The sequence below is a fragment of the Lynx rufus genome, unplaced genomic scaffold, assembly GCF_022079265.1.
Source record: "Lynx rufus isolate CCGP_SWC_20201006 ecotype Redwood Valley unplaced genomic scaffold, mLynRuf1.p SCAF_10, whole genome shotgun sequence".
Classification (NCBI taxonomy): Eukaryota; Metazoa; Chordata; class Mammalia; order Carnivora; family Felidae; genus Lynx; species Lynx rufus.
In genome coordinates, this window is record NW_025814824.1 from 71,120,247 (window position 1) to 71,140,146 (window position 19,900).

Consider the following 19,900-nt stretch of genomic DNA (forward strand, 5'->3'; position numbering starts at 1 on the left):
GACAGAGTTATTATGTCTTAATTTAGTCCTGCTGAAAAGATTCACAGATTTTAGCGGGGAGGGTAAAGGGAAGGAGGCTTTTGTACAGTATGATTTCAGGGGTAACAGGTAAGCCTCTTCCCTCCCTCTCTCTCCTCCACCCCATCATTCCTTCTCCCAAATACGTCAGTTGCCAGAAATCCTGAAATTCTACACACAGAATTTCTTATGTAAAGCTTTACAGTTTGTGGAAGTGTTGTAGAGGTTCCCCATTCCTCATCCTCCTGTTTTCTGTCTCTGATTGACAGGCGGGTAAACTGAGGTCTAGGCAAGTTCTGCCACTGTAATAAGGGCAGACATCTATGAAGCCCTTGCTCTGTGCCAAACAAGACCATGACTGTATACGCCGTGTTGTGTTCGATCCTGCCGAAACTCTACTAGGTACTATGCTATTCGCTCATCTTTCACGGATAAGGAAACCGGAGCTTGCTTGTTCATCTTTCACAGATTTGGAAAACTGAAGCTCAGAGAGATGGGGTAACACGTTCAAAATAATCACTACACGTGTGTGGTAGAACTGGGATTTGAACCCAGGCTTTTGGACTCCAGACTGTCTTTAACCACTAGCTCATCTGTTAATCTCTATGCATGATCTTGTGCCAACCCTCAATTTCTGCAACAGAGGAATTTGAAGCAGTATTCTCTACAGTTTTGAAAGCGCCGAATCCTGACCACTAGACCACCAGGGGGTGTCCCTACAGTCCTGAAATTACAAGGCATCATAAAATAATCATGTCTAATAAAACTTAAAAACATCACCGAGAAACCGAAAAGGGGATTCGCTGAAAGTCACTGTAGATAACCTTCGCCTGGCCTAGTCTACGACCGTAGTAGCATCAAATGATCTCGGTGGTCAAGTTTGAAAACCCAGAGGTTGCAATAAGATCATCATCATTAGTCTGTTCACAGTTGTACTAGGTTTGTACCTTTGTATCTCATTACTGTCATACACTGAAAATGGAATTGACCTGCTGTGGAGACAGGACATAGTCCCAGAGGTTCAGCTGGCTTATGGAGCCCACAAAAGACTCAGCTGGGTTGAATCCCTCTCCTTTTTTGTCTTGCTCTTGCCCAAGCACTAATGCACCACCACCTACAGAGACAAGAGAAATAGGGAGGAAAATTGACCTTAATGTCTGTTAGTCTTGAAATGCCAAATTAATGAAAGCACTGCCAATATAAACATATCAGGGAAAATTATTGAAAAGTCAAATTACCTACATTTACTGTGTGTTTTACCAATAAGGAAAAATTCAGTATTTTATATAAAGCAACTTAGAACATAGTCAGAGAAGGTTTAAATATTAGATTTACAAATATTTAACTATTAAGAACCACATATATACATAATATGCATGTAATATTTTGTGTCAGCAGTAAGTCCTGTTTTTCCTCCTTTCTTCCGGGAAATTACCAGAAGCTTCCAGTAGCTGCTCTTTGTTTTCTTCTTAAGCCTACAGTGCTTACATTTCTATCACCAATTCCAAGGTAACTTCTACATTTGCCAGGCCTACCTAATCACCAAACTCAATGGAAAGTCTTTAATATTCTCCTCTGGTGATTTCACTGTATCATCTGTTGCGGTTGAACATTTATTTCATTCTTTTGAACTGTCCTTCCTAGACGCACTGGATGGTCTGTGTTCGCTCCTCCAGAGACACCTGCCACCCTTCTCATCTCTGCTTTGTGCCCCCAAAGGTTGACACCTATCGATGGCACCACCTGGCTGCCTTGTTCCTCTGGCTTCTGTTTATCCCTGGCCAATGGAAGGACCGGCTCAGGCAAGAAAGTGGGATGAGAGAAAAGTTTAGTTTTCCTGGATGCCTTTGTCCCAGGCAAAAGGTTGGAGGAGGCTGTTTTCCTCTATCGAATGTCATGGTTTCTGCTGGGTGATTTCTCTCCGGCACCACAGGTTTGCCTAAGTTCTGGCAACAACTCCCACTCCTTGCCACTTCGAGTTTACTTCTTGTGCCATTCCATTGTTGCTAGTCATGGATGTTTTACTGTCATGTTTTGCTTCTCTGAATCCTGACCACGCCTTTGAAAACAGTCCCTTCCTTAAATTCTTGTCAGTTTATCCTCCTCGCGTGTGCTACCCTTCCTGCCAGGAGCCAGGCTGATTCCACTTGGTGAACATGAAAGCATCTTCTCCTGGTTCTCCTCGAACCTTTCTGCTCATTCATCTCTCTTGTCTGCCTGCCTCTTAAGGTGCTGATGCACCCAGGCTTCCACCCCTGGCCTCCTTGCTCCTTCCTTCAACAATCTCCCCATCTAATCTTACTCACCTGCCAATTAGTATGTGAAGAACCCCCTTTCAAGGCTTCCCAAACTATATCTTTTTCTTATAACAATAATCATTAAAAATTAATACATGCACAGAAGGAGATTTGGAAAAATAAAGCATAAGGAATTCTACTAACCCAGAAAAAAACATTTAACAGTTTTGTGTATTTCCTTCTAGGATTTATTTTTATTATTTTTTTAGTATATTTGTATGTGTGGGAGAGAGAGATTTTAATACACACAACTAAGGATCATACTATATACAATGTTCGAATCTTGCTTTTCTTCTTTTTTAATTAATTTACTTATAAATGTATATTTATTTCTTTTGAGAGAGAGAGTGAGTGGGAAAGGGGCAGAGAGAGAGCATCCCAAGCAGGCGCTGAGCTGTTAGCACAGAGCCTGATGCAGGGCTTGAACTCATGAACCATCAGATGATGACCTGAGCCAAAATCAAGAGCCAGATGCTCAACACTGAGCTAAAAAAGAATCTTGCTTTTCTTCTTCAACATGCTCTCATTTCATGAGTTTTAATGAATGTACAACAGTTCCTAATTTGCTTAATTAATTATTAACCATTTCTTATTGGATACTGGAGTTGTTTCCAAGTTTGGTGCTAAAGTTTCACTGAGATAAATATATTGATACATAAGCACTTATTCAGATCATTGATTATTTCCTTTAATCTGATTCCTGGTAGTTGAATTGTTGGTTGTATGCACAGGGTTTCTCTAACGTTCTTGATGAAAGTTTCTACAATGCTTCCCAGAAAGGCTGTATCAATTTTCATATCAGCAATCTCTAACAGTGTCTGCCATGCTGAATCCTTGCCAATCACATCCTATCATCAAAAACAACCCTGTCAATTTGATATAAAATGGTAAAAACGTATGTTTTTAGCTGCATGTATTCCTGTGATTAGAATTCAAACTCAATATGTCTAAAATCAGATATAAAATCTTACCTCATTCCTAACCTCTGCTCTGATAACTGTCCTTCTTCCTAGAATTCTTTTCTCAGCTAAGAGACTCTTCAATAGACCTAGTCACCCAAACTGAAGCCATCTATTCACTAAGCTCTGTCAGTTGGAGCTCTGCAATTTTTATGGACTCAAATTCATTTATACTGATGTGGGCAGACAACCATCTCCTTGGGTGGTTACTATTACAGTTTCCAGGTTTTATTCTCCTATTCCTTTAACCTACTTTCTCCCTTTTATCATGGTTTATTTTTTTTTTAAATATACAAATCCTTTTTTTTTACCATAAAGGAAATACATGTTCATTATGAATATGGGAAGAGAATAAAAAAGAAAATAAAAGCCACCTGCAATCCCACTATCCAGAGAAGAGATAGTTGAACCTAAGAATACTTAAACACAAAAAGGGAACAACACCCCACTTCACCTGATAATAATGCCACACATAGAAGGATCCAGATAGAGCAAGCATATTGCCCCATACAATACTGAGAACCCCGTATCACCTAATACTTCTGCATTCCTTCAAACAAAAACTCTCTGAATACCTTTTAAAAAGTACTTTTAGAAAAGAGTTTGAGTTCCATTTGAAAAAGGGCATTAAAGAATTGCTGGGAAGATGGCGGCATAGGAGGATGCTGGGCTCACCGTGAAAAAGGGCATTAAAGAGAGATACTATTAGCAGTGCTCCAGTTTATATATTGGATATACTTGTATACTACGTACATGATCATGAAACTAAATAAGCAAATGGAACACACCAGCAACTCCTCTCCTCCTTGGAAGACAGTTTTGTAGCCATCCATTGTTACCTCAGCATGGATCTTGCTAGTCTTACTCTAAGTCCCCAGTCGCATTTCTTACACAGGGAGTCCCACAGCTCACCTAGGAAAAGCTTCTAATAATTCACAGTCTGGATAATCAGGGAGTAGAAATCGAGAGATAATTGTTGACCTTTGTGTAGAACCAAGGACAACAAAACCAGCAAACTTGATGTTCATCTAAGCACCCGCACGTCTGGCATCAAACAGAATTACATTCCTTTAGCTAAGACATACCAGGTATGGCTGAACCAACAGAGAGGCCCATACCACCGTCAGATAATTTCCCATCGATATAGACTTTCCAGGCTCCATTAGCACTTGTCCAAGTGATTGCAATATGATGCCAACTTCCATCATTCACGGAGGGACAGTCTGTTATCTTTTCCTTGCCATTCACATAAAGAACCCAGCTGTGAAAAGATTCCAGGCAATAGAGTCATCAGTCATATGTTGTAATCTCATCTGTAAGACATGTTGCTATTTTTCTTTTTCTTTTTTTGTTCTTTAAGCACTTCCAGAAAAAACATTACTTCTTTTCTTCCATTTAGTCATATTTCATTGAGGCAGATTTGGTTTACAAATTATACTTTATCATAGTTCACTGAAAATTAGTTTATGCTTCTTAAACATGAAGGGGTAGGAAGAAGTCTTAGGATGATGTGAGAAGCTGATACAATGTGAGATAATTCACCAACTGTCTATCCTGGAGACGGTGAATCAAGAATGGAAGGAATGAGAGTTGTACAAACGTCAGACTGGTTTCCTTCCTTCTGAATGGATGTTCCTAAGACCAGGAACAAGCTTCAGATGACTCTCAGAAAGAAGTTCTGTCTCTGGGTTGCTGAAGCTGTCACAGGGCAGACAACATATGTCGCTCCAAAAGAAAGCATAATTGGCACTGAACAAAGGTGACCAACTACAAGAGGGTTCCAACAACCATGTCACTTTGGGGAATGTCAAAGATAAGAAGCAGCTTAAAGTACACTATCTTCCAAAGCAATTGGAGAAAAAGAAAAAATTAGGGAAAACTCATAAGGAAGATAAGAATCCGTTAAATATCTCTTTCTGCATCTTCTTAGTCCCTATTCAAAGATGTTTGTGGAAAAAAATGGTATCTTTATAATATTAATTGTTTCCCCTTTGTGTTTTCCCCTTTTCCTTCTGCTATTCAAGGGGGTAACAGATTCTCTCTTTATATGTATTTTGCCTCAGGAGAGTTTTTTTTTTTTTGCAAATACCTTGGATTTTGTTTCTGAAAGTTCAGGTCCACTAAGAAGAATAGGGTTTGAGGACAGGACGATTTCCACCAGAATAGTGAGCGTCCCATGGACTAAGGAGAGGGAAGGGAGCTCTGTGGGGCTGGCAACCTGCTCAGTAGCAACAGGACAGAAATTTGGGAGGATCAGACAGAGAAAGGACACCACAGAATCTGTCTAGATTGAAGGTAAGGATTCCACGCAGCAAAGAGCTGTGATTCTGAAGGAGCCACGGAAGCCGGGGCAGTTCACAGCCCAGTGGAGAGCAGTGTGGACAAAGGACCGATGACAAAAGTCCTGGCCAAGTCTGTGGCTCTTTAACACAGCTCTGTGGGGTTTTGACAATCTGCAAAAATCTAAGGTAGGGAAGTGCCCAATCGAAAAAGAAGGCAGAGACAGCTGAGGATGGCCTTTCTGATGGCCCAGAGAGATGGGGCCCTGCAGTTGGAATTAATTGATCCAAAAGGAAATAAAGAAATATCATTTTGTGCACTTGAACTTGTAGGTGGATTCATACTCAATGTATGTGTCTCGCATGGGTCAGTAATGTCACTGAAATCCTTCAACCCACAGAGGCTCTGATATGTGAAAGAAAGAGTGTCAGTGTTAAGAGTCAGAGTCTGAGACTTAGCTCTTCCACTCCCGAGGTGTAAGATTTTGGGCGAATCATTTAGTCCTTCTGAAACTTTGTTTTGCTACCTGTAAAACGAGTTCCTCAGGTCACTATGAAGATTAAATGAAGTGATACTTAGAAAATAGCAAAACATAATACATGCAGAAGGTACTATCCCTGAAACTTGCTTACAGAACTTGCCCAAATGTTCTGTTTGATTATTGTCACTCTGCTGTCCTGCTGGGGCACCTGACCCCCTTGTTCCTCTGTCCCCCATCCCCAATGTCAGTTCTACCTGGTGCCGGGATAAGATCCAGCGTATGGCTTTCCTGATGGTTTTGCTTACCCATTATAATCAGTCAGGAGGAAGGTGTTGTCACTGCCATTCTCAACTGCATAGGAGATTGGTGTCCCATAGTTAGTGGTGTCAGAGGATTTCATCCAGAAGGTGCAGGTTACAGCATGGAGAGGTGGAAGCACACCATCTAGCATGGCGTAGCCATAGATACCCGAAACTTCAAAATCCAGGTTAAAACCTGAAGACTGGTCTGCAACAAATAAGAAAAGTGTGTGGCCCGTGGCACTTGGGAGGCATTTTTCAACTGTCTAAGGTGATCAGCAGATCATGTAGTACTATTGTCAAAGCAGCCCATTTCAGTAAATATGATGATCTGAGAAGCAGTTTCAACATTAAATATATATTATTTATAAAATATAGAACACATTCTTTTAAATAGAATAATCAGTGGGTATCTAAGATAGGGAGAGCACTCAGTAGTGTCAGGAAGCAGAGAAATAGGGAATAGCTAGAAGGAGAGGTGGAATTGGGAAGTTAGTAAAGCTGGCATTTACTTAGAGACACTAAGGCATGTCTATATGCTGATGGGATGTCTCCGCAGAACGGGGTAATTATGCTGCAGGAGAGGAGGAGGGATAACTGCAAGGGCCACATTCCGCCTCTACTCAAGCCCCTAGTTCTTCCCTAGTTCATGAGCAATTCAGCTCTGCCCCAATCCTGCAAACCACACTCAAGAAAACAAAAGTCCTAGAGCTAAGAGACTCCAGCGTCCCGAGAAAGCTGCTCGGCACCGATTCTCATTCGTGTCCACGGACTCTGAAACCAAGTCCTCCTAAATCAAGCGTCCTTTCTAAACATGTAGAATGTGAAGAGTTCTACTATGTTCCATTTTCTCTATTTCCCCGTTAAGCTTCAGTTTCCTCACCTGTGCCATGGGGGAGAATATTACCTCATCTGCTGGATGGCTATGAAGATTAAGTAAATTCAAAATGCTTAGCATAGGTTATGGTATGTAGACAGTGCTTGGAATAGGTAAAAATGGACACTTTTATGATATCAACAATTTTAGTGCTGTTATGAGTAACACTGAGTTCATATATACCTATTTCACACCTGCTGCCTGAAAATCCTGGCCGACATTTACAACTGTATGAGTTTAATTCATCCACACAGGTGGCCTGATTTCTACATGGGTTAGAATGACATTCATTGATGTTTAATTCACAGAATGGCCCCGTGAAGCCTGTTGCACATTGGCACCTGAAAGAAACAAAATGTTACTAACACATAGAAAGGCATCAGAAGAAGTCTCCCATCTATGACAATATTATCTCAAGCCTTTGAAAACTGAAACTCATAGATACAGAGAACAGATGGGTGGTTGCCAGAGTGGAGGTGGGATGGCAGAAATGGGTGAATTGGGTTTTGTTTGTTTTTAGTTTAAATAAATTGGGTAAAATACTCTGAAATGCTGAAACATGTTCCACGTAAAAACAATACTTTGTTAGTCACCTTTATTTTTTTAGTTCCTTTGATTAAACCTCTTTAAGACAATATATATTTGGAGTGTTGTAGTAGCAAAAATAGTGTAGGAAGTAGGTCTGATCCAGTTGAAGTATTATGTACACACTGGGAGTTCTCTCCCCACAGAAGTGCTAGGAAAAATTATAAAAAGCTCACGTGCCATTCTAAAGCCTTTATATACATTAAACCAATCTTTACTGGTTTAATGAAGTAGCATTATTATCATTCCCCTTTTACAGACAAGTAAACTGGCTCAGAGAGGTTGATCTGCCCAAGTTCCCTTGTTATTAAACAATGGCGTATCATTTTTAATTAATTAATTAATTAATATCATTTAAAAAGTTTTTTAAATTTTTTTTTTGAGAGACAGAGAGACAGAGTGTGAACGGGGGGCAGGGGCAGACAGAGGGAGACACAGAATCGGAAGCAGGCTCCAGGCTCTGAGGTGTCAGCACAGAGCCTGATGTGGGGCTGGAACCCACAAACTGTGAGATCATGACCTGAACTGAAGTCAGATGCTTAACCAACTGAGCCACCCAGGCGCCTCTGGAATAGGATTTTAAACTCAATCTAGTGCCTTGTTCTTAATCATCATGCCATATGGTCTCTGTGGTATGCAACAAATCATTTAAACCTGTCAGAATGGAAAATATATTTGATAATGTCAAATGCTGATATAGGTGTCATGAAATGGGAAATCTCATATAGTGAATAGAAATACAATTTGGGATTGTCAAGGGAAGTTGAGAGTTTGCATTCCCATAGGCTGTATATCCATTTCTACTTAACGTGCTCCAGGAAATTATTGCACCAGTGCACAAGGACACATGTAATGAATGTTCATAAGCATTATTTTAAATATTTATGAAAAGGAGAATGGGAAAATAAACCATGGTATAATCATTCACTGGAATACTAATCAGCAGTTAAAATAAACTAGAGCCAAATGTATCAACCTTGACAACACATAATGTTGAGTGAAAACAAAACCTAAATTACATAATACCAATTATGTAATACGTAAAATTATACTATATACTATTTATGTAGTAAAAAATGAAATCTGAATGAGAAAAATATTCACCAACTTCAGAATAGTGGTTACTATTGAGGAAAAAGAGGAGTGTGTGTGTGTGTGTGTGTGTGTGTGTGTGTGTCTGTGTATGTGTATTGAAGGGACTCCAAAACTATCTTCAGAAGGTATTTCTTTAAAATAAAAGATGTGGGGGCCCCTGGGTGGCTCCGTCGGTTAAGCATCCAACTGTTGATTTCAACTCAGGTCATGATCTCACAGTTCGTGAGATTGAGCCCTGTGTCAGGCTCTGTGCTGACAGCGTGGAGCCTGCTTGAAATTCTCTCTCTCCCTCTTTCTGCCTCTCCCTTGCTCACGCATGCTCTCTCTAAATAAATAAATAAATAAATAAATAAATAAATAAATAAACATTAAAAAACCCCCAAAAGATGTGAATCAAATATGACAAAATGCTAAGGTTTGATAACTGCTGTGATGAGTGTGTGACTTTTATTGTTCTTGGTAACCTTTTGTATGTCTGAAATATTTAATTAAAAATGATCAGTCCAATACATGATAGTTAACATTGTTAGTAGCATGTTTCCATGGGGACCTCTAAGAATAAATGGTGTTTCAGGGGTTAAGAGAAAATGTCAGTTGGAATTGTGGGGGGGGGGGGGAGGAATCTTTACTGAGCTCTCTCCATTTGGCAATAAATCTATTTTGGCTAGAATTTCACTCCTCTTTATCTGCCCATGTTTGACATCATCACGGCAGTCCAATATCCTTGTCTGTGAAACAGGTTCACTGTGGTGACAACTAACATTTCCTCGGAATTAGGAGAGTTTACCTTCACCTTTCCTCTAGTTAGGATTTAGACAGATTTGGTAATCAGCAATTGTTTTTGACGCTGCGGAGACTTTAGAACTCTGTGTTTATCTGGAAATTTCTCATTTCCTATGGGTAGGCACTATATGCCAGAAGATGTAAACAGCCTATGAAAGATGAAGCTACACTGATAAGATTTCATTTCCACATCAAGAGTGAAAGTCTCACTGGCAGAATTTGCTTCCTATTTCTTCTGGATATGCCCTGGCTATTTTGTTGGGGGACAGTAACAAGGGGGGTGGTGCTGAACCAGAAGAGGACTGGCAAACGCTGGAATTGGGGTAGAGTGTTTTTTTCTTTTAACTTTTATAAACTTACAGAGACAGTGGCATGTTGAGGACAATAAAGTTTCCTAAGATTCTGCAAGTGAGATGAGTTCTGTTTTTTGTATCTGTACTACAGAAGGCATACACCCTGCACGGGTAACAGGATGAAATAGGGCAGACTTGATCACGATGAAGGAGAGTGTTGGTTTTCAAACGATACTCCACTGGCACCCCAAGAGCTGCCTCAGGAAGACAAAGTGTTTCTTCTCTACAAATACTACTGTTTCCGAACACAAAAGTTTGGTTTTTATTTATTTTTTTTACTTGTTTACATTCATATTAGATTTCTTATGAAGCAAGGGTTACTGAGCTAAAAAAAAATGTTTGAAAGCCACAGAGACTGTCGATTGGCCCTGTGACAGCATGATTGCACAATTTCCTTTGACTTTAGCTGGTGTAAAACCTCCAGCTAAAATATAAAACGCTTAAAAATGAGGTTTTGTCTCGTGCTTCGGGTATTTGCTTCTGTGTTACTCTGTTTCCTTTGATCTTTTGACCTCCCAAGTATAGAACAGTGGTTTCCAAGTCTGGCTGTGCATCGGAATCACAGGGGAACTTAAAATATACAGGTTGCCTAGACTCTAGCCCAGACTTAGTGAATCAGAACCCCAGGTGGTGGGGAGAGTCTATTGTAGTCTATTCTTGGGCTAGAATTAGGGAATGGCTGACTCGGGGCTCACAGCAATACTCGGTAAAGACTGCAGAATGACTGAATGGTTAAGAAAATGAAAATAGTGCAAAGCACCAGACTTAGGGCTTTACCTGAAGCTACTGGCACCATCTTTACAGGTAGCTCCATTTTTGCACGGTTGGCTGAGACACTCATCCATGTTTTTTTCACATCGGGTACCCAAAAATCCAGGAGGGCATTTGCACAAGAATCCCCCGACCTGATCTTCACAGACGGCATTATTTAAGCATGGGCTTGGCTGGCATTCATTGACTTCTGTTTCACAGTGCAGGCCTGGGGATGGAAGAGGACGAGGAAAGAGCCCAAATGTTAACCTTCTCGAAACCATGATCAAAGTGTTGACTCCTTGGAGGATGCTGCTCCTGAAGGAAGCAGGAGATTCCCTTCCTGGAAGGGAAGCTGTTAGAACTACTGGCCTGTCACACTGCTTTGAGATCCACTCCTGAATGAGCTTTGGCTTTTGTAAGTCATTTTAGCATTCTTTTTTCTTTTTTCTTTTTTTTTGGTAATCTTCTGTTTTTATCTTAGAACTTCCTGAAGCTAACATTAGTAAGGGACATCTAATTGAGATAATGTTAAAAGATGAAACTAGCAAATTTAGTTCAAAATTTTACTGTTTCTTTGACCTTGCCCTTTTCCTTCACTGGTCATTTTTCTGGAAATTTCTCTTTATAAATTATATATACTACATCATTTTATTTAGCATCAATTTGCAATACGATCTTACACAATTCATTTCCGGTTCCTTCTTGAATGTTTATCTTAGCATAAAACTCTGGTCTTCTCTCTCTCTCTGTCTCCGTGTCTCCCTTTACACACACGTACATATGCGTGCACACACACATACACACACACACACATTTTTCTAAACTGTTTGAAACTAAATTGCACCCTTGATGCCTTTTTACCCTGAAATACTTCAGGGTGAATTTCCTCAAAGGACTTTCGCTTAGATAATAATAGCACAGTTACAAAATCAGAAAGTCAATGTTAACATAGCATAATGTTAAAAAAAAATGTAGTACCTTGTGGTGCCTTTGCAGGACTTTGAGACAATGAAGGAAAAATGGAAACATCTTACCTGTGTATCCCTTCACACAGGAGCAGTGATAGCCATCTAAGCCATCGATGCAGGTTCCTTTATTTAGACAAGGACTAGAGTTACACTCATTTATATTTTCTTCACATAGTTGACCTGCAGAGAATAACAGAATATTTTACCCAGAGAAAACCTGAAAGGAATTTAAGACTAATAGTTTTCAAGCAAGCCATTCAGGTGTAAGAACAGAAGAATCAGAAATTGTGGCTAATATAGTTGTGAAAAATTGTTGCTCTTTGCCAAATATATTGCAGTAAAATGTTTTCTTCCATTCTACTTATTGCAAAACATTTCTAGCAGGAAATCTGGTATTTTCAGCATAGGACGGAAAATGATGACCGTGAATATCTTGCTTATTTATTTATTTTTATATTTATTTATAGTTAGGATAAGTGTGATCTGCTTTAAAAACTTTATATTATTTGTTAGTTGTTCACCTCTCTGTTGAATTTATTCCCCGAGTCCTTAAACATGACTTACTTATCTAGTAGTTGTAGGTTTGTACCCTTAAATGACATATATGATAACCCCACACCCAGCCCCTGGAAACTACTATTTGACACTCCGTTTCTGTGAGTTTGACTGTTTTAGATTCCACCTATGAGTGAGATCATACAGTATGTCTTGCTCTGTCCAACTTATCTCATTTAGCATATGCCCTCCATTTTTGTCCATGTTATTGCAAATGGCAGGATTTCCTTTTTTTTTTTTTGTGGCTGAGTAACACTCCACTACATATAAATCGATCGCCTTTTATTTATCCATTCATCCCTTGAGATACACTTAAGCTTCCTTCCATATCTTGGCTATTGTGAACAATGCTACAGAGAACAAATTTTCCAGACAGTGACTTCATTTCCTTTGGATAGATACCCAGCAGTGGAATTGCTGAATCATACAGTAGTTCTATTTTTAAGTTTTTGAGGAACCTCCATACTCTTTTCCATTAGAGGCTGCACCAGTTTACATTCCCACCAAGAAAGCCTCCCTCTTCTCCATGTGCTTGCCAAGACTGTTACCTCCTATCTTTTTGATGATAGCCATTCGAACAGGTGTAAGATACTATTTGTGGTTTTGATTTCCAGCAATGAAATTTCAATGATTTCAATGTTTATACTGTAAAGACAACAAACTCTCCTCTTACCTGTGTAACCAGATGGACATTCACAAACGAACTGCCCAACTAGGTCTTTACAAATTCCACTGTTGAGACATGGCAGCGAGCTGCATTCATCAATGTCTGTTTCACACTTTAAGCCTAAAATGGAAACCAAACACTGAAGGACAATCAAAGGAAGGATTAACAGAAACAGAACCATGATCACTTAAAGATAATTCTCTCAATTATCTGAATGTATAGGGAGCGGTGGTGATGAAGGAAAGGGCAATATCCCTTAAGTGCTACCGTCTAGTTAAGTATTTAATGAAAGCACTGCCTCTTTCTAAAGAGATTTAAGATATCCTTATAAAAATACATAAAAGATAGAAAACCCCAAGTTAGAGGTTGGTGGTGGGAAGGGTGAGGGGGAAGACCTGGGAGCATAAAATGGAGCCAGAAATTAGCTTAACTCCAAAGTGAAAAGCACCAGGTCATGTATACTTTCCACCAAGACCACTGGCTGAGAAGAGGGGGTGGGGCCAAGTCTTGCCAGATCTCAGCTCCTATACCAGGTGTCCTAGAGTGAGGATATATCTTTCCTTAGGATGCACACAAGCTATCGGTGGGCTAGCTCTGCCAGAAACCCATGTTCTTCCTCTACACCACTGGGTCTCAAAATGGTCCCTGGACCAATAGCATAAGCAATTACCTGGGAATGAGACAGAAATGCAAATGATCAAAACTTCCCTCGATCTACTGAAATCAGAAATTCTGGGTTAGGGTCCAGCACTCTGTGTTTTAAGAAGCCCTCCAAATGATTCTGATGCACATTAAAATTTGAGAACCACTGTTCTGTATTACGCCCTTGCTCAACCACCACTCGCTTATAAAATTCTAGGATAAGATCCATTATTTCTTATGGAATGTTGGGACAAAATTTTTGTGAAAATTGAAACACACACACACACACACACACACATACACCCAAGTTGAAATAAGTGGAATGCCATATTCTTGATAGGCCTGGGCTACATTGTTTTCCAACTTTCCTTTTGTTCATTTTGTGGTGAATTCTTTTATTTCAATACCATTTTCCTCATTGAAAAGATATTTTATGTTGGCTTCATAAAAGTGGGGAAAAATGCAAAAACTACATTTCTAGGAGGAAATAGCAAACTATTTTAAATAAATTATAATTTTAAGATATAGTTCACTTCCCTCTCAAAAACTGTATTTCTGGACTGAACTAGAATGCGACTCAAAGTGCAAGAAAACATAATTCTTACATAATTCCTGCATAATCAAGTTCAAAGCCATATTGTTTTTCCAGGCATAGCTTCCAGAAAGACAGAAACAAAGCAACAAATCACAGCTATTCACAAAAACTTCCACTAGTGTGAGGCCAATGAGAGAAACGGGAGTTTGTTTAAAGATGTTTATGCTGGACAAATTGTTCTACGTTGAGTATCATACATTTAATTTGTGTTAGAATGGAGCCTTGGCCATGGCCTCTGAAACTGCATTCCTATTTAAATTGTGAGTTATGATGTAACTTTTTCATAGAGAAGATGATTCGTTATTCTTCCTCCAAAATGTGCAAAGAAAACTGTAATTTGTAATTTATGCACTTTTTTCACCTTGGTTTATCAAGCCTAATCAAATTTTTGTGCATTGATACAGTCTAATGTATCTCACAGGGTTTATTTTTAGCAGATATGCAAGTCACAATGATTTCATTTGAAACGTATATTGAAAGTTGCATTCCTCTATGTTACCTGTATATCCAGATGGACAGAGACAAACATAACCACGCCCAAGCTGTTGGCAGGTTCCACTATTATGGCAAGGGTTTAAAAAACATTCATGGAAAACCTACCGGGTGGCAAAAAAGAAATCTATCAGAGACAAAACACTCAATCACTTCAAAGCAATCCTGACTAGGGAGTTTGATGTTTGCAGTGTTAGGTTCCTGTTTCTGGGTGAGTTCACGCAATGCTAGCTGGACTGTTGCCTGCATCATGTTGGTGCCTGCCACGTTGGACATATATGATATATATTATCCTTAAGTGATGTTCTAGTAAGTGTTTTCAAATGCTGCCTTCATGTTAGAAACCATTTGAGGTGTTTTAAAAGTACACAGGATGGGGCTCCCACCCAGACCAGCTAAATCAGAACCTCTGGAGGTTGGGGATCTGTGCATCATTGTTTTTTAAATTTGGCCAGAGGATTCTAATACTTCTCCAGGGTTGGTAGTCACTTCTCTGGTTATTATTACAAATTTCTATGTCTGCTGGGCTCAGTTTCAAATGTGACTTATGAAGCCCTGACAAGCTTGGACGAGACTGCAGAAACTTGAAATAAGAAATACAGCCTTATTATCCTCCTTAAAAATACTTAGAGCCAAAGAATTTATCATGACGTTGGGCAAGGTCTATTCAGAGTAATGGCTAAATCTACCAAACAATTAATCTAGTTATGTTCATGAGCTCTATCTCTTAATTTTTAAAAAACTATACCTTATTCCAATAAACAATCTCTTTTTTTCTCTGACAAAAATTTTAAATAACTTTCATGAAAGTTGAGTAACTCTTCCTGCCAATCAGAAAAAAGGCCTTTGGCTAAACCAAATGCCCCTTACTCAAATGATGGGTTATGCTTGTGATAAGTGTTAGTTATTAGTGAATTTAGAGGTTCCCTTTACCCACACGTTCTCTATGCCAGACATTGCTGGGGAAAATTCCCAATTTTTGGTACTCAGAATTTCTGATACTGCATTTTTTTAAAGTTCTTATTAGAAGTCACAAGTAAATACTATTATTCATTGATAATATCCATGAGACGATTACTTAAGGTTTCAAATCTGGCAATTTCCCCGAGTGTGGCATGTAAAATGACATCATGTTTTCCAAACATTCCACTGGAGAAGATTCTAGAAGTATAAAAGGGACTTGCCTGACTGCTGACTTCATAGTTCTTTTTGATATGTCCAGGAGAAGTAAGGGGCACTACACTTTCCTCTGCTGCTGAGAAAGTTGAACTAAAACCTAATAAGATTAATAAGAAAACATTAGATTTTCCAATTAGTGTGCTGTAGATATTGCCAGTAAGTAGACTCTACCTAAATATGATAGTCAATATTCTGGTTATCAAAGTGGGTAAAGTCACACATATTTTGTTTTAGTAACAGTAAAAAAGAGACCATATAGATGGATGGCATATATAATTAAATCCTAGACTCTTAGAGAGAGATGTGGAAGTTATCAAGTCCAATGCTCCCAAAATAAGAATCTTTGAGTCACTGTCATCAAAAAGCCCCCCAAAGGACAATTTAGCAAGTCCCTACACCCACATCCACTGAGAATAGTAATATTCGGAATCACGGTTACCACAAGACAAACACAAGTCTCCAACATGCGCGATTACGTAAGAAATGAAGTGTATCTTCTTACTGGAGCAGTCGGTGATCGATCCGGAACCGGAGGAGGCTGTAGTTCCATAAAAGGGACAAGATAAGCAGAAGGACTTCCCTGGATTGGGTTGGTAGTAGTCTCGAGGACACGGGTAACAGGGTGTTAATCCAGAACGAGAGAATTCTCCTACTGGACAAGGTACTGCACGGGTAAAAACAAAGCATTTGTGAGTTGGAAGCAACATGCTCTATTTTGAAAAGAAGAAAATCAACTTTCAGTCGTAAGAAAGCTACTGAATTGTGAAAATATTCTCTTGCACATATCTACTGCTTGCACTATGTTATCACCCAAACATTCTGTTGTTTCCCCCCCTCTTAACAACACACATTAACTCAATAAAAATTTGAATTGACCTTGTAATATTGTATTCTGATTTTTCTACTTTACATTATATCCTAAGCATTTCCCAAATCATTCTCCAACTTGTTAACCAGCATGGTTTTTAAGAAAAGAAAAATATTACATGCCATTGACAGACCATAAACGATCTAACATTTCCTCTACTACTGGCCATTTAGGTTGCTTTTCTTTGTTAGCTATTATAAATATTGCTGATGTGAAATTTTCTACATAAACTTATGTATACAGCTCTGATTATTTCCTTGGGATAATAGTTGAATTTGAACAGCTGAATTTGAGTCGTTGAATCTATAGATCTAAAGATAATGGAAAATGTAAAGCCATTAATACAGAATGTCAAATCCTTAAAAAAATAAATAAATAAAAAAGATTTTAACTTACAGCCCCATCAGTAGTGTATGGAATTGCTCTTACTACGTACTCATCACTACTGATAATGATCACTTAAGTATTTTTTCAATTTGAAAGTGAAAATGGAATTGCACTGTTATTTGAATTTACATTTTGATGATGATTTAAGTTGCTTTTTTCATGTTATTAGAAATTTTATTTCTCCTGTATAGTTATCCATGATTTATGGTATTTATGGGGAAGGGTCTTTTTTTTTTTTTTTTTTTTTTTTTACTTTTAAACCTCTTAATGTCATTTTGTGTTAGACATGCTTTTTATAAACAACATCCAGTTGAATATTGTCATTTATCCAAATCTTGCTAATTGGTGGGACGGTAACCAAACAAGAAATAGCTTCAAATATGACATGAACTTGTATTTTCTTCAATAAATTTTGGTTGCATTTGGCAGAGGGAAGATGGGGCAGACTAGCCACGACTAAATCTTTGGGTTGGGATTTTAGATGTGACCCAAAGATGAATTCATCCAGTGCATGTTCTTATGTGGACTGACTGGTGTCATGTGCATGAGTCCTAAAACCGTTACAAACTGAGGAAACCACTAAAATTATCAAGACGTGTCTGCATAAATTTAAATATAGAAGAACACAAGGAAGTAGCTTTGGGGAATCTCAGCATACTTTCCATTTAGGTTTTGGGTTTTTGTTAATAAAAATTAGTATGGCAGAAATAAGTAGCAATATGACTGAAAAATTTAGAAATGCACTTGAGGCTCAACGGAGCAGGATATTCTGGGTAATGGCATCTCTTTTTTATTGGTATGACAATAAACATTAAATAAGCAATAAAGCATCTGCGGTCATCTCAAGAGGTTTAGGTCAAAGTTTTTAAGCAGCAACAGCCAGTCACATCTTTTGCAAAAGTGCTCCTTTACACACCCTCTGACAAAAAGTCAGGAGTCAAATCAAGAGATGGCAGAAGATATCATAGATATGAATGCTTATTTAGAAACAAATATACTCGGGGCGCCTGGGTGGCGCAGTCGGTTAAGCGTCCTACTTCTCAGCCAGGTCACGATCTCGCGGTCCGTGAGTTCGAGCCCCGCGTCAGGCTCTGGGCTGATGGCTCGGAGCCTGGAGCCTGTTTCCGATTCTGTGTCTCCCTCTCTCTCTGCCCCTCCCCCGTTCATGCTCTGTCTCTCTCTGTCCCAAAAATAAATAAACGTTGAAAAAAAAAATTAAAAAAAAAAACTTTAAATTTTAAGTATCTTAGTGAAACAAGATACCTGTTATAACAAAAACATTTGTATATTAAAACTTCAAACTATAAATACCTTTGCTCACCAAGAATCAATTAATCTATTCTTTGTTGCTAGATCTCAGAGTTCTAGACAGGGCTTTGCACAAACATATTATAAAGTTGCTGAGTTTAAAATGGGTTTTCTGAATGTCAAGTTTCCAAAAAAATTAATCATCTATTTGGAAAAGGTACCTCCAAACAGCTAATTACAGTAGTTAATTGGAGGCATAGATCTTCCACCAATAAAGGTATAAAACTCTGCTTCAGAGGATATATGAGTGTGTATGATAAGGTAAAAATATAAATTCTAGGGGCGCCTGGGTGGCGCAGTCGGTTAAGCGTCCGACTTCAGCCAGGTCACGATCTCGCGGTCCGTGAGTTCGAGCCCCGCGTCGGGCTCTGGGCTGATGGCTCAGAGCCTGGAGCCTGTTTCCGATTCTGTGTCTCCCTCTCTCTCTGCCCCTCCCCCGTTCATGCTCTGTCTCTCTCTGTCCCAAAAATAAATAAACGCTGAAAAAAAAAATTTAAAAAAAAATATAAATTCTATCAGTGAAACCAAGATGCTATGATGAATTAAACTGTTTTGCACATACATTTTTTTCAGCACCTTACCCTCAAACAGAAAAAAAGACTACACCCCTAGAAACTGACAGAATGTCAAAAATTATACTAATATGCAATAATAATAAAATCTTAAGATTAAAAATCAGCAAGTCAGTTGGCTTTTCATAACAGTGATGTTTATATTTTGCTTTTTTTTTTTTTTAACGTTTATTGACTTACTTGAGAGACAGTGAGAAAGTGCAAGTGGGGGAGTGGCAGAGAGAGGAGAGGCAGAATCCCAAGCAGGCTCTGTGCTGCCAGCGTAGAGCCTGACATGGGGCTCGAACTGACAAAAGTGCAAGATCATGACCTGAGCTGAAACCAAGAATGAGATGCTTAACCAACCGAGTCACCCAGGTGCCCCTATACTTTGCTTTTTGGCACAGAAAATGTGAATTTTCATGTGAAAATGAGCTTAAATTATATTCCAAAGGGAGACAGTTGTCATCAGCAATATACTTTCCAGGAGTGGACAGTCAGTACTTAATATATTATTGATACATATAGTAAATACACATATATATATGTTGTAAGAATACATATACACATATAGCATATGTAAATGTAAACATAACATACATAACAATAGCGTCATATGTAGTATACAATACAGTATTAAATATACACACATGCGCCTATACACAGGCCGTTCCTCATGGTCTAATTTTGTAAGAAGAGAGGGGGAAAAAGTTTCATTTTGAATCTTGGTCAAAGCAGCTGTGGTTTCTGAGTCAAGAAAAATGGGACAAGATCCTTTTAACCTCTTCTACTGGAGACAGAGAGAAATCTAAGTATGCCAAAAGTGATATTAAAATAGAACTAAAAATAGTGCATTGAAGTGACCTGAAAAATGTAATCCCACACGTCTGTTCCCTGATGGTGTTAAG

The 19,900-nt window shown here is 38.8% G+C and overlaps 1 protein-coding gene across 1 annotated transcript in view; it reads right to left on the minus strand.

The window, feature by feature from the left end:
- SVEP1 (sushi, von Willebrand factor type A, EGF and pentraxin domain containing 1) overlaps nt 1-19,900 on the minus strand; it is a 198,515-nt gene that overhangs the window by 72,269 nt on the left and 106,346 nt on the right. Inside the window, exons 19-28 of the mRNA XM_047099519.1 lie at nt 16,381-16,542; nt 15,884-15,975; nt 14,707-14,803; nt 12,977-13,090; nt 11,815-11,928; nt 10,805-11,006; nt 7,395-7,552; nt 6,341-6,542; nt 4,360-4,535; nt 1,008-1,132 (exon numbers count right to left, since the gene is read on the minus strand). Of these exons, the coding sequence (XP_046955475.1) occupies nt 1,008-1,132; nt 4,360-4,535; nt 6,341-6,542; nt 7,395-7,552; nt 10,805-11,006; nt 11,815-11,928; nt 12,977-13,090; nt 14,707-14,803; nt 15,884-15,975; nt 16,381-16,542 (1,442 nt within the window). The remainder of the gene's footprint in view (nt 1-1,007; nt 1,133-4,359; nt 4,536-6,340; nt 6,543-7,394; nt 7,553-10,804; nt 11,007-11,814; nt 11,929-12,976; nt 13,091-14,706; nt 14,804-15,883; nt 15,976-16,380; nt 16,543-19,900) is intronic.